At 40.4% G+C, this 11,826-nt stretch overlaps 1 protein-coding gene across 2 annotated transcripts in view; it reads right to left on the bottom strand.

Moving 5' to 3' along the window:
* LOC131934640 (5-hydroxytryptamine receptor 1D-like) overlaps positions 1-11,826 on the bottom strand; it is a 55,263-nt gene continuing 43,437 nt past the window's right edge. For both annotated transcript variants that reach the window (XM_059290710.1, XM_059290709.1), the window contains 2 exons: positions 5,076-5,180; positions 1-1,117 (listed from right to left, as the gene is read on the bottom strand). In XM_059290710.1, the coding sequence (XP_059146693.1) occupies positions 80-1,117; positions 5,076-5,180 (1,143 nt within the window). In that variant the 3' untranslated portion in view covers positions 1-79. The remainder of the gene's footprint in view (positions 1,118-5,075; positions 5,181-11,826) is intronic.

Here is an 11,826-nt window from a genome sequence, read left to right as displayed (position 1 = left end):
TATAGGAGTAACAAACCAGTAACAAACTAATAACAAACCAGTAACAAACTAGCAACAAGTAACAAGTGCAACAAGAATATCACACAAACGAGCCGTCATTGTCGTCCTTAAACAGAGCACTAAACAACATCCCGTTCTTCTTGGGCTTAAAGTCCGAGTTCTGCTGGATGTACGGGGACTGGGGCGGCGTCATGACGGACGTCGTCGTGGTCGACTCGTTCCGGCAACTGAACCCGCACGTGCTTCTGGTCCCCACGTGAGTCAGGGTGATGTAATCGTTGCGTGCAGGTGTATACAACACCTGGGCTTCGCGTCTGTTAAGGCTGCTGATCTCGCGGGTTAGACCCTGCTCGCCTAAGTACCAACGAACGAATCTTCGTTTCATGGATTGGTAGATGTCTGTGAGGAAGATGAAAAGGATCGGTCTGAAACAGGCGACGGAAGAACGCATCCACGCGAGGGTTTGGAAGAGAGTCATTAAAGAATCGCAGCTTTGGACGTCTCGGCAGTCCGTGCTGACCATACTGTAGGCTGAGTAGGGTAAGGTGATGGACAGGCTGACAAAGTCCACGGCTAAGAGAGCCGCCACGAACCGTCTTTGACGCCTGGCGTGGGTTGAGCTTGTTAAAGAAGTCGTAGCGACGGATCTGGTTCGGTCGAGGTCGGTACGGGAGTGACCGTTGACGCTGTTGTCGCTGCTGTTGGTTTGGGTGCGCGGGTTGTTGGGGAGGCTGAACTGTTGCTGGATGGAGCCAAAATGGCTGGCGGTCGGCATCTCACCGATGACGGCGATGAAGATGAAGATGAGTAGAATCAGGATTAAAACGGATGGGAGGAACACGGTCAGGCAGTTGGAGATGGTGTTGGCTTCCTTGACGATGCCGTACATGCAGAGCCCGGGGAGCGGCTCCATGGCGGGGAAGCCGAGCCACAGGGTGCAGACGACGGCGCAGCTGATGCACCAGGGCGCCAGAAGGGCTAGGACGTGCACGGACGTGTTCTGCATGACGTGCTGGTAGCACTCGGTCTTGTAGGTGAAGAGGACGCGGTCGATGTTGAGCAGCATCAGGGCCAGTAGGGCCACGCTGGGCAGGGCCACGTCAAGGATCATCCACGTCTGTGGGGGAGAGAAAAGGTCAAAGTTAACGGTGTGGGGCGAGAAAAGGTCAAGGTTAACATTGTGGGGAGAGAAAAGATCAAGGTTAACGGTGTGGGGAGAGAAAAGGTCAATGTTAACATTGTGGGGAGAGAGAGGTTATTGTGGGGAGAAAATTGTGTGGGGAGAAAAGGTCAAGGTTAACATTGTGTGGGGAGAGGTTATTGAAGGTCAACATTGTTTGGGGAGAAAAGGTCAAGGTTAACATTGTGTGGGGAGAGGTTATTGAAGGTCAACATTGTAGGGATGGAGGTTGAGGTCAACATTGTGTAAGGAGAAAATGAAAAGGTTAACATTGTGGGGAGAGAGAGGTAATTAACATTGTGTGGGGAGAAAAAGGCTAAGTAGGTCAACATTGTTGGGAAGTAGGTCAAGAGTGTTTGGAAGTAGGTCATCGTTGTTGGGATAGAAAATCTTATTGTGGGTCAAATCTGTGGAGGGGGGGGGGGGGAGGATCATTGTACGTCTATGTAATGACAATTTAAAGTCATTGAAGGTCTAGATCGTGTGGAGGTAAAATGTGAGTGGGGAAAAATATTGCAATTGTAAATTATTACTCAACTAAAAAAATATCCAACTGTGGTTGGCTAAACGAAATTTGAAACATTTTAAAGAAAAACTAGCAGCAGCACGTTATTGGGTAGACATCACGTGTCAGGTTGCCAACAGCCGCCATTTTGTCATCTCTGCTTATCTTTAACAGATAATCAGTTAATCGAAGCGGACGTGAAAGGATTTAGCTCCCTTCTCAACCGACTGACTTCAACAGTTAAACTGTCTGTCCTGTTAAATAGATTTCGTTGCGGCTCTGTCTGTACAACTTAATATATTTAACGGCACTCTGACTTAGTAAAATACACTGTCTGTCATACTAGGTACACTTCATTGCAATTTGGCTGTCTGTACAACTTAATATATTTAACGGCACTCAGACTTAGTAAAATACACTTTCTGTCATACTTTAGACACTTCATTGCAATTTGCCTATCCCTACGACTTCATTTTTTAACTTAGAAAGAATTCATACGCTTTTACCAGAATAAATGTTGCTCATACATAATATATTTCGCGCAGCTTGACTATAATTCATAGGAAAATACTTTTCTTAACAGGTTTACACATAATATTTGTTTAAAGTCTCAATTACGAAACCTAACTCAAAGCGGTTCATTTACATATTCATTATGAATTATTCATAAAATGCCACAGCGTAATCCTTTCAACTGAAATCAAGGGAGACAAATGAGTCAAAACGACAACTCTTCCAGTACATAGAGTTCACGAGTGTGAAGGTTGTACGAAAGGAAATTGGAGGAAATAGAAAACTAACAGGGGAAATATTTCAAATGGATCTTTAAATTTTGTCTTTTAAAAAAATGGAAATGTATTACACGTTGGATAATTAAGTCTGAAAGCTAAAAACAACAAATTATAAGCTCTACGCGTACATGGTTAATTTTACAACGATGGAGGAAATCGGGTGTTTAAAAATATTTTGTAGAAGTTTTAACTTGTTCTGTTTATTTCCCTTTATATATCTGGGTCATCACGATTTATTTTGTCCTAATTTTCAAGTTAAATAAGCTTAATCAAATCAACTTTATTTTTTAAAATTCTGGTTTGCAATTTGTATAAAATAATAGTGTATATAGGAAACTTATTTTCCTTTTTATAAACCAATAGTCATTTGACTAGTGGCATTGGATGTAAGAGAATTCTGAAAATACTTGTCTACTAACACAAAACTTACTTAAAGGATTCATTACAAACTTTTTTTTTTAAGTCGTGTGCTATGTTGATAAAATATGTGATTATATACAGCGTGGATCTGTTAAAGCTACTGATTTGCGTGAGTGTTGGTGTAACAACTGTTGTGCATGTAGCTGATGTAGTTGTTGACTTGTGTGAGTGTAGATGATGTAGTTGTTGACTTGTGTGAGTGTAGATGATGTAGTTGTTGACTTGTGTACGTGTAGATGATGTAGTTATTGACTTGTGTGTGTGTAGATGATGTAGTTGTTGACTTGTGTGCGTGTAGTTGATGTAGCTGTTGACTTGTGTACGTGTAGTTGATGTTGTTGTTCACTAGTGTGAGTGTAGATGATGTAACTACACATGTGTGTAGCTAATGTAGTTATTGACTTGTGCGTTTAGCTAATGTAGTTCCACCGAATGAACTCACCGACTTTAAAGCCTAGTATCAAAGACATAACTCACAGTTTATAACTCCCCTGAAACTAATTTATAATCAGTGTGCTTTTCGGCTTAGTCTTCCAACCATAAACACCTTTTCAAGTCCAAAAATATTTCCATAAAATATTTATTTTTAAAAAACGTTTCATAAAAAACTTAACGTAGGATAAAAGACAGGATCGCTAAAACAAGAATGCTTTCAAGTTAATTTAAGCTGCAGATCCACTCTCTTTACTATGTAGATTTATCTAAATAACTCCGATGCCCCCCCCCCCCCTCCCCCAGACCTAATCACTTAAGGAATCTAAACTTTATAGCCTTGACCTATCACTAACTAGGACAGTGATGTAGGGCGGATGTCGGTCACTCGGGCTTTAGAATTGTTAAAGAGTGGGTTGGTCAAGTGGGGGGGGGGTGATGAGTGCAGTGGTGGTCAGCGCTTTCTGGGCCATCGAGTCACGTGCTGAGAGATGAGTACTGGGACCGCTACATGAGAACAGCGTCTGGAGTTGAAACGTACAATTACTTTGGGGGGGGGGGGGGAGAGTTCAGTAAAATATTACATTGAACCATCAAAATTCTCTATAGAGAAAAATATTTACGTTATGTGGTCTACTTTTTTTTGCGCTATTTTTTCGGGGAAGTGAGGGTGTGGCAGGGGCGTTAGGAGGGAGGGGGTACATATATCCCCTGGCGCCGACCTAAGGGGGCGCCAAAATGAGTTGGAAAAACAAATTAAAATCTCATTTTAGATGCAGTTTTGCATTATAAACATAAAAAATATATGGGGGGGGGGGGAGAGGTGCAAATTGAAAGTTTGAGGGGGGGGGGGGTGCAAATGGAAAGTTTGCCTCTGGTGGTGGGGGTTGATGGGGGGGGGGGGGGAAGCTACAACTAAAACAAAAAACAAAAAAATATTTTTTAAACCAATCATTAAAAGAGATGATCGCGTCATCGGACGTTACAGCACGGGACTGCTAGACCGGAAGTCTGGCTTTCGTATGCCAAACTTGAGTCACTGGCAGGTGCCTGACCCGACCCCACTCTGATAGTACTTGACTCACTTTAAGGATAATCAAAGCGGTTTGGGAATAGAACTGGCCACATTATACTTTTATATGCAGAGGTCACTGAAACAGATACACTCTACTTCATTTGGCTAACGGCTGAAAAACGCTTATTTACTTTAATAAAATACTTTTTTTAAACCAGGGGTCTCCAAACTACGGCCCGCGGGCCGGATGCGGCCCGCGAAGTCCTCTCATCCGGCCCGCGGAGATCTTTTTTCCAAGGAAAAATCGTCTGTTGGTGATGGCTGAGGAACTTTGCCCAGAGAAATCAAAGACATGCCTGGAAGAAACTGGCCTCGAACTGAAATTTGTTGGGTAATGCGGCCCTCGGACTGAAAAGTTTGGAGACCCCTGTTTTAAACTATAAAAAAAAAAGAATTTGTGAACGATATTTTAGAAAAGACGTGAAACGGAAGTGGCGAATGGTAGAGTTTGACTTGTTACCCGGAAGTGCCTCAGTTCGGATCCCGGTTCAGTCTTGTCACTGTATACGACTGGGCATAGTGCTGACCACACTATCCCTACGATGTCAAGGAACATATTACATCTATTTCATCTTCCAATAGATGGCTAGGTCTAAAGAGAAATCCTTACGTTTATTATTATAATTTTTTTTAAAAGGGGAGTAGGAAAACAAATAATAAAACTGAACTCACTTTACAAAAATCAGCACCAAGCTCCCACTTCTGTAGCTCGTGATAAACAGTGAAAGAATCCACCATGATGACAAACCCAATGTCAGCCAAAGCTATACTCATGATCTGAAAGTAAAAAAGCAATATTTAAAGCCAAATGCCAACATGTAAAGTCAAATAGCAACATTGAAAGTAAAATACCAACTTAAAAAATAAATTATCATCATTGAAAGTCAAATATCAACATTTGACGCGGTTGTGTAATTGTTGCAGTATTACATAGGACAGAAAACCCATAAAATGTACACACCACAATGGTGGTTTCATCTATACTAAATACTGGCCATTTGTCGCATTTTTACTTTCTCGTATATACGAAGTATAGAGAAAGTCTTGTAATCGTGCAAAAAAAAAAAATCGAGATTTTTGCAAATCTCGACGTTTTGCATCTCACTGATACGGAAAAACATAATTTTGCAATCTTGTTTTAGATTTATACAACATTCTGTTCAAAATGAACCAAGTGTAACAGTAAAACAATTCGTGGCCATATAATTTTATATATGTATATATATATATATATATATATATATATATATATATATATATATATATATATATAATAGGTTTGTGAAATTAGAATGCATAATGAATGAACTGTCAAGAAAACACAAATGTCTTTTTAAAAAAAACCGCATGAAATATTATCTTCTAAGAAGAAATCGGGTTTTAAAAATAAGAATTTGATGTTTCAGTATGCCTATGTTCTGATGTGCAGATGTTTTCTGATGTTCTGGTGACGTTCTGATGTACTGATGTTCTGGTGTGTAGATGTTTTCTAGATGTTACCATCAGAAAAGAGCTCCACCAAGCCGGCATTTGGCTCCAACACCTGTTAAAAGCCCGCCCCAAAAAGCCAAGCGTCAACTAAATTTTTTAACAAGCCGAGGTGTCAGTGCCATTAACTTCCGGCTAGAGGTCAACGTGACATTACACATAAGGGAGAGTGAGGTATTTCAACATACAACAAGCTCGCTGATCAGATGGACCACTGACCCATATGTACTGTGAAATCATGTGAAGAATAGATCTACACGCACTATAAAATCGTGTTGACAATGGATCACTATGTACTTTAATACATTGTGGACAAAAGATCTATACGCACCATGAAATTGTGTTGACAATGGATCACTATTTAACTATAAAAACCAAGTGGACAATTGATTCATACGTAATATAACATCGTATGAACAAATGAACAATACATGAGTTAATACTATAAAACCATTTGAACAATGGATCCTGGACTATGAAATCATGCGGACAATTTATAAGTGAAATATTGAAATCTACGACAATTGCTCGATTAACACTTGCCCAACCGCTGTTTTACAAAAGGACATTTTCCCAATAGGACGTTTGCCCAATGGAAGTTATACCAAAAGGACATTTCCCCAAAAGGGCATTTGCCCAAAAGGCAATTTGCCCAAAAGGCCATTTGCCCAAAACGGACCAATGGCCGAAGCCCGTTTGCCCGGAAATAAATATTGTTTCACTTTTAACTGAATCAAGCATGGGACATACAATTACACCGCCAGCACAGTTGATCATTAAATGCACTTACATCACACGTACAATGAATCACTACATACGATTACATAACAAGTTCAATGGATCATTACACATGAATACAAGGACCAGTGGCGTAGCCAGGATCGTCTCAAGGGGGGGGGGGGGGGGAGGGGTCCAATTTTTACCCGGGGACAAACTTTCGATTTGCACTTCCCCCCCCCCTCAAACTTTCGATTTGCACCCCCCCCCCTCAAACTTTCGATTTGCATCCCCCCCTCATACTTTTTATATATATACCGAGGGGTCTATGGGGGGTTATGACCCCCCCCCCCCTAACCCCCCTCTGCCTACGCCACTGACAAGGACAAATGGATCTATACCTACAATACAACGAGTACAATGGTTCAATACGTACCACGAGCCCGTGTAGACATTACATCTATCTCCCACCAAACAACCTTTTTTCACTCCTACTCCTCTACTAATTACCCACTGACCTCCTCTAGCCAACCCCCACCCCCACAACACCCCCACCCCGCTGGTAAAACAAAACAAAATCAATAACCACACTAAGAGTGCCAGTGTTAAAACCCTTCACAGTTTCTACAAGAATGGGTTTGGTCTCTCTTCCCGAACATTTCATTACACACACACAAACACACACTCGTGCAATACAGGCGAGAGTTAACGGAAGATGTTTTAGTTCAAGGGGGTTGGGGGGGGGGGATGGGGGTGTTAGTGGAAGAGGGTGTTATGTGTGGGTGGGGGCTACCAATAAATGTCTATATCAAGGTGGGGTGGGGTCTAGGTCACGAAGGTAGTGATAAGATTTGTTTAAAAAAAATTAAATTTTTAGCCACATGAAATAAACTTCAAATTAAAAATCAAATTGTATTCTTTATTTTAATTATACCACTGCGCAATTAGCTGTCATTAAGACATCGGAACGTGATTAAAGAAATAACCTTCATGTAAAAAAAAAAATCAAGATCTACACAGCCCCCTCTGTTGTCACGCTTAAAGTTTCACCTTCTTTGTCAGGGACTCCATTCGCATCATTTTTTTTCATGAATAATTCATTGCTTGAAAAGGATTATCACTTTAAGTGGCCTATTCCTGTGTGTTTCATTTATGATAGACAGTTAAAGGTAGGATTGGACAGCTTTGGATCTTACATGGTAGGCTATGAAGGGTAGGATTGGAGAATAGTGGATCATACATGGTAGGCAATGAAGGGTAGGATTGGAGATTGATGGATCATACATGAGAGATTATATCAGGTATAGTGTTGGGGCGTGACTCTCTTCTGATCATGTGACGTTCTTTGAGTCGGGGTATTAAAAACATATCCACTACGAACTATGTTTATTTTTAGGTGTAATCTATATACTACTAAAACTCAAGTTTGTTTACATGTTTGAATATTTATTTGTTTGTCTGATTTGGTAATGTGAGGAAACTCCACTATATGGGGGGCTGTAAAATAGTATGTAGGTAGAGAACAATTTTTGATTGCAGACAGACTGTTAATCACACATTTATTTAAAGACGTTAATTAATTTATTGATTTATTCATAGGTAGATTAACCACTTTTTAAAAAAAGTTTTAGAGCAATGGCTTAACTTTGACTGAAAAGTGACGTTTGATAACTCATTTTTTTGTTTGTTTGTTTTTCTGATTTGTTATTTGGGAGAATCTGCATTATATGTAGAGCTGTAAAATAGGATTTTGGGTGGTAAATATTGTTCCTTCTTAAACACACTGTTAATTACAAACTAATTTAAAGCCGTTAATTAATTTATTGATATATTCATTGGTAGATTAACCACATTATCTATAAAAGTTTAAAACAATGAATTTAGTTATAGTAAAAAGATTTATTTTCATTTTACAACAATGTTTTCAATTATTTTTTCTTAAGGCCTACATGTTAATGATAAGGTTGACTATCAGGACCTCGCGGGACACAGGGCAGGTGAAGTAGAGTTCACCTGTTTCTATGTTCTCAGCATATGAAGGGATACTGTGGTCAGAGCGATGCTCGGCCGGAATGGGTTTTTTTTTTTAAATTCAAACATGTCTGAGACTTGGCGGGACACTGGGCAGATGAAGTAGAGTTTAGTAGAGTTTTTAAAATATAAAAAACGTCTTTTTGAATGTGGGGTCTGGTTATTTTGGGATGATAAGTGCTGACAGACGTGATGTCATTTATGGATGACCCCCAAAACCCACAGTTATCTAACTAGATAACGGGTAGTCTAGTATTAAATAAAAACAAGGACCCAATGGGACAGAAAAAGAGGTAGCTAAAATAAACTCTAACCATGGAATACAGAGGATAATAACGACGGAATGAAATCATCTAATCCAGTGAAGAGCTCAATTCAGAGATTTAGTGGAGGAGTAGGGTGGGCAGGATTATCGCTGTTCTATGGCTGTCAGAGATTTTTTAATTCCCTCCGTATTTTAACGTTTCAGTGCATTAATGTCAAAGATCTTTAGGAAGTTATCCGATGTTGAGAAACGGCTTGAGCAGTTTTAGCCACAATGGAAATAAGCCAAGGATTTTTTGCAACCCAAATACAATGGGCAATTGATACAATGGACTTAGAATGTAAAAACGTTTGTTTGTTGTTTTTTTAAAGAAAAAAAAATGCATGCGCGTAACAAAATATCTAAATGGCCTTCAATAAAAAGCCATTATTTCAGCAGCCTTGAAAGTTTACACCGCTGACGGAGATGGTCGATGTTGTAGGTTGAAAAAGGTCACATCCACGTCAAATGTCGTCAAACAAAGACCGCAAGTGCTTGACGTCACATAGAAATAAAACAGAGACAGCACGTCACATCCACGTCAAAGACCACAAGTGTCTGACGTCACATAGAAGTAAAAAAAAAAGACAGCAACTATTTGATGTCACATTCAAGTAAAACAAAGAAAAGAAAACATGTACGTAAAACTAAGAAAACAAGTATTTAACGTCACTTACAAGTGCAAGAAAGACAGCAAGTAAAACAAAGACAGCAACTATTTGACGTCACACACGGTAGTAAAACAAAGAGCATACAGACAGTACCGACAGCCACTGGTATATATCTGACTCGATTTGTTTTTTTTTCTAATTCAATTACACTGAAAGCTGGAGGGAAATTTTACGGGCACGTTTCCTGTCTGTTGGTGATAACACAATCATGCTAGGTGTAAGAGGGGGGAGGGTGGGGGGTAGGGTGGTGGGGGGGGGGGACGGCCATGGCATAAGAATCAACCAAGTCAGTGCACGTATTTGATCATTGCCACACATACTAGTATCAACTAAACCATCAGTATCACCCTTGTACCACACTTGTACCACCCTTGTATCACCCTTGTACCACCCTTGTATCACCCTTCTACCACCCTTGTATCACCTTTGTACCACCCTTGTACCACACTTGTACCACCCTTGTATCACCCTTGTACCACCCTTGTATCACCCTTCTACCACCCTTGTATCACCTTTGTACCACCCTTGTATCACCCTTGTACCACCATTGTACCACCCTTGTATCACCCTTGTATCACCTTTGTACCACCCTTGTATCACCCTTGTACCACCCTTGTATCATCCTTGTAACACCCTTGTATCACCCTTCTCCCACCCTTGTATCACCTTTGTACCACCCTTGTATCACCCTTGTACCACCATTGTAACACCCTTGTATCACCCTTGTATCACCCTTGTATCACCCTTGTATCACGCCTACATCAATAATGCGTCAAGATTACTTAATCACCCTAATGACCAAAAAGCAAGTCATGTATCACTCGTTTATCAGCTAGTGTATCAACCTCACCCGAAGCACATTTTTTAATAAATCCTCAACACTAGGTTTAAATTCAGCACTGTCATCGCCCGATCATTACCATTCAGTAAATATATCACCATGTAATCGCCCAGGTATTGCCATGTAATCACGTGATAATCTCCCTGTAATCACCCTGTAATCACCATTTAGCACCGGTGCGACACCTTGAACTAGGTTCACATTTCGTGCGACCTCAAGAGCAAGGTTCACATTTGTTGCGACCTCAATAATTAGGTTCACATTTGGTGCGACCTCAAAAAACTAGGTTCCCATTTTGTGCGACCTCTTGAACTAGGTTCACGTTCAGCACTAGCATTACCTCGACATACTTCCACCCCTCAAGAGCAAATTACCCACTGTCTCCTGTACGCGCCAACCTTGGTATGACCCTTTCCACACGTAAACAACCCCCTTGACAACAAGGGGAAGCCACTCCCATGGCCAACACTTATCTCCCCTTGTATAATACAATCGATCAGAGTTCTTCTCTTTAAGTATGAGTTTTCTGACCTAACTCGACTCAAAAGTCATTTATATTCTACATACCTGAAGATAAACTAATCTCGCTAGTTAATTATAGTTTTGTTGTATTAATAATTAAACTCATTTTGAAGTTTCATCCAATAACTATGACTACAATTACATTTTAGTGTCTACAATGGGTTTTTTAAAATTATTCCGTGTAATGCGTTAGAGATAATTATGTCATATCTTTCTGCATTGCTTCTACACATGCAGAGTAAAAGTTGTAGGTTCAAATCCACACAGAACCAGTGGCCCGGGAAATTTTTAAAGAAACTCCCAACGCAAGATTGAAATTTCCTTTGTGCATTTGTTTTTAAGTCAGAGTTTTACACCTTGAAATAAAGATATGGAAATGGTAAAATGGAGAAGTATTAGCAATTGTTTTTTTAAATATCAAAACACTAATAGGAATATTACTGCAGTACTTTTCCTTGGGGCCCTCCAAGTTTGTTTTTTCCTGAGGGCCCACCGACATTTCTTTCCTGAGGGCCCACCGAGATTTTTTTTCCAGGTGGGGGGCCAACCGAGATTTTTCCTGGGGGCCCCGGGATTTTTCCCGGTAGACCAGCGGGCAAGTCAGCCCATCCCCAGAACCGAAAGTGCGAGTATAATAAACCAGAAAACTGAGGGGGGGGGGGGGAATAAAGTAAATATGTTACACAGTGCTAGAACTCACCAAAATAAATTGATTTTGGAGATCAATAAAGAAGCACTTTAAAATGTAATAAGGAACGATTTCGTCGACAACATATAGATAAATGTGTTATAACGAGAGTTAATGGGGGTAGGGGGGGGGGGCAGAAGAAAATTAGTTCAATGCCCAGA

This window comes from Physella acuta, unplaced genomic scaffold (genome assembly GCF_028476545.2).
Source record: "Physella acuta isolate Inbredline_101_S28 unplaced genomic scaffold, ASM2847654v3 ptg000114l, whole genome shotgun sequence".
NCBI lineage: Eukaryota > Metazoa > Mollusca > Gastropoda > Physidae > Physella > Physella acuta.
Note: the sequence above shows the minus strand (reverse complement) of the source record. Positions and strands in the feature narration are given on the sequence as shown.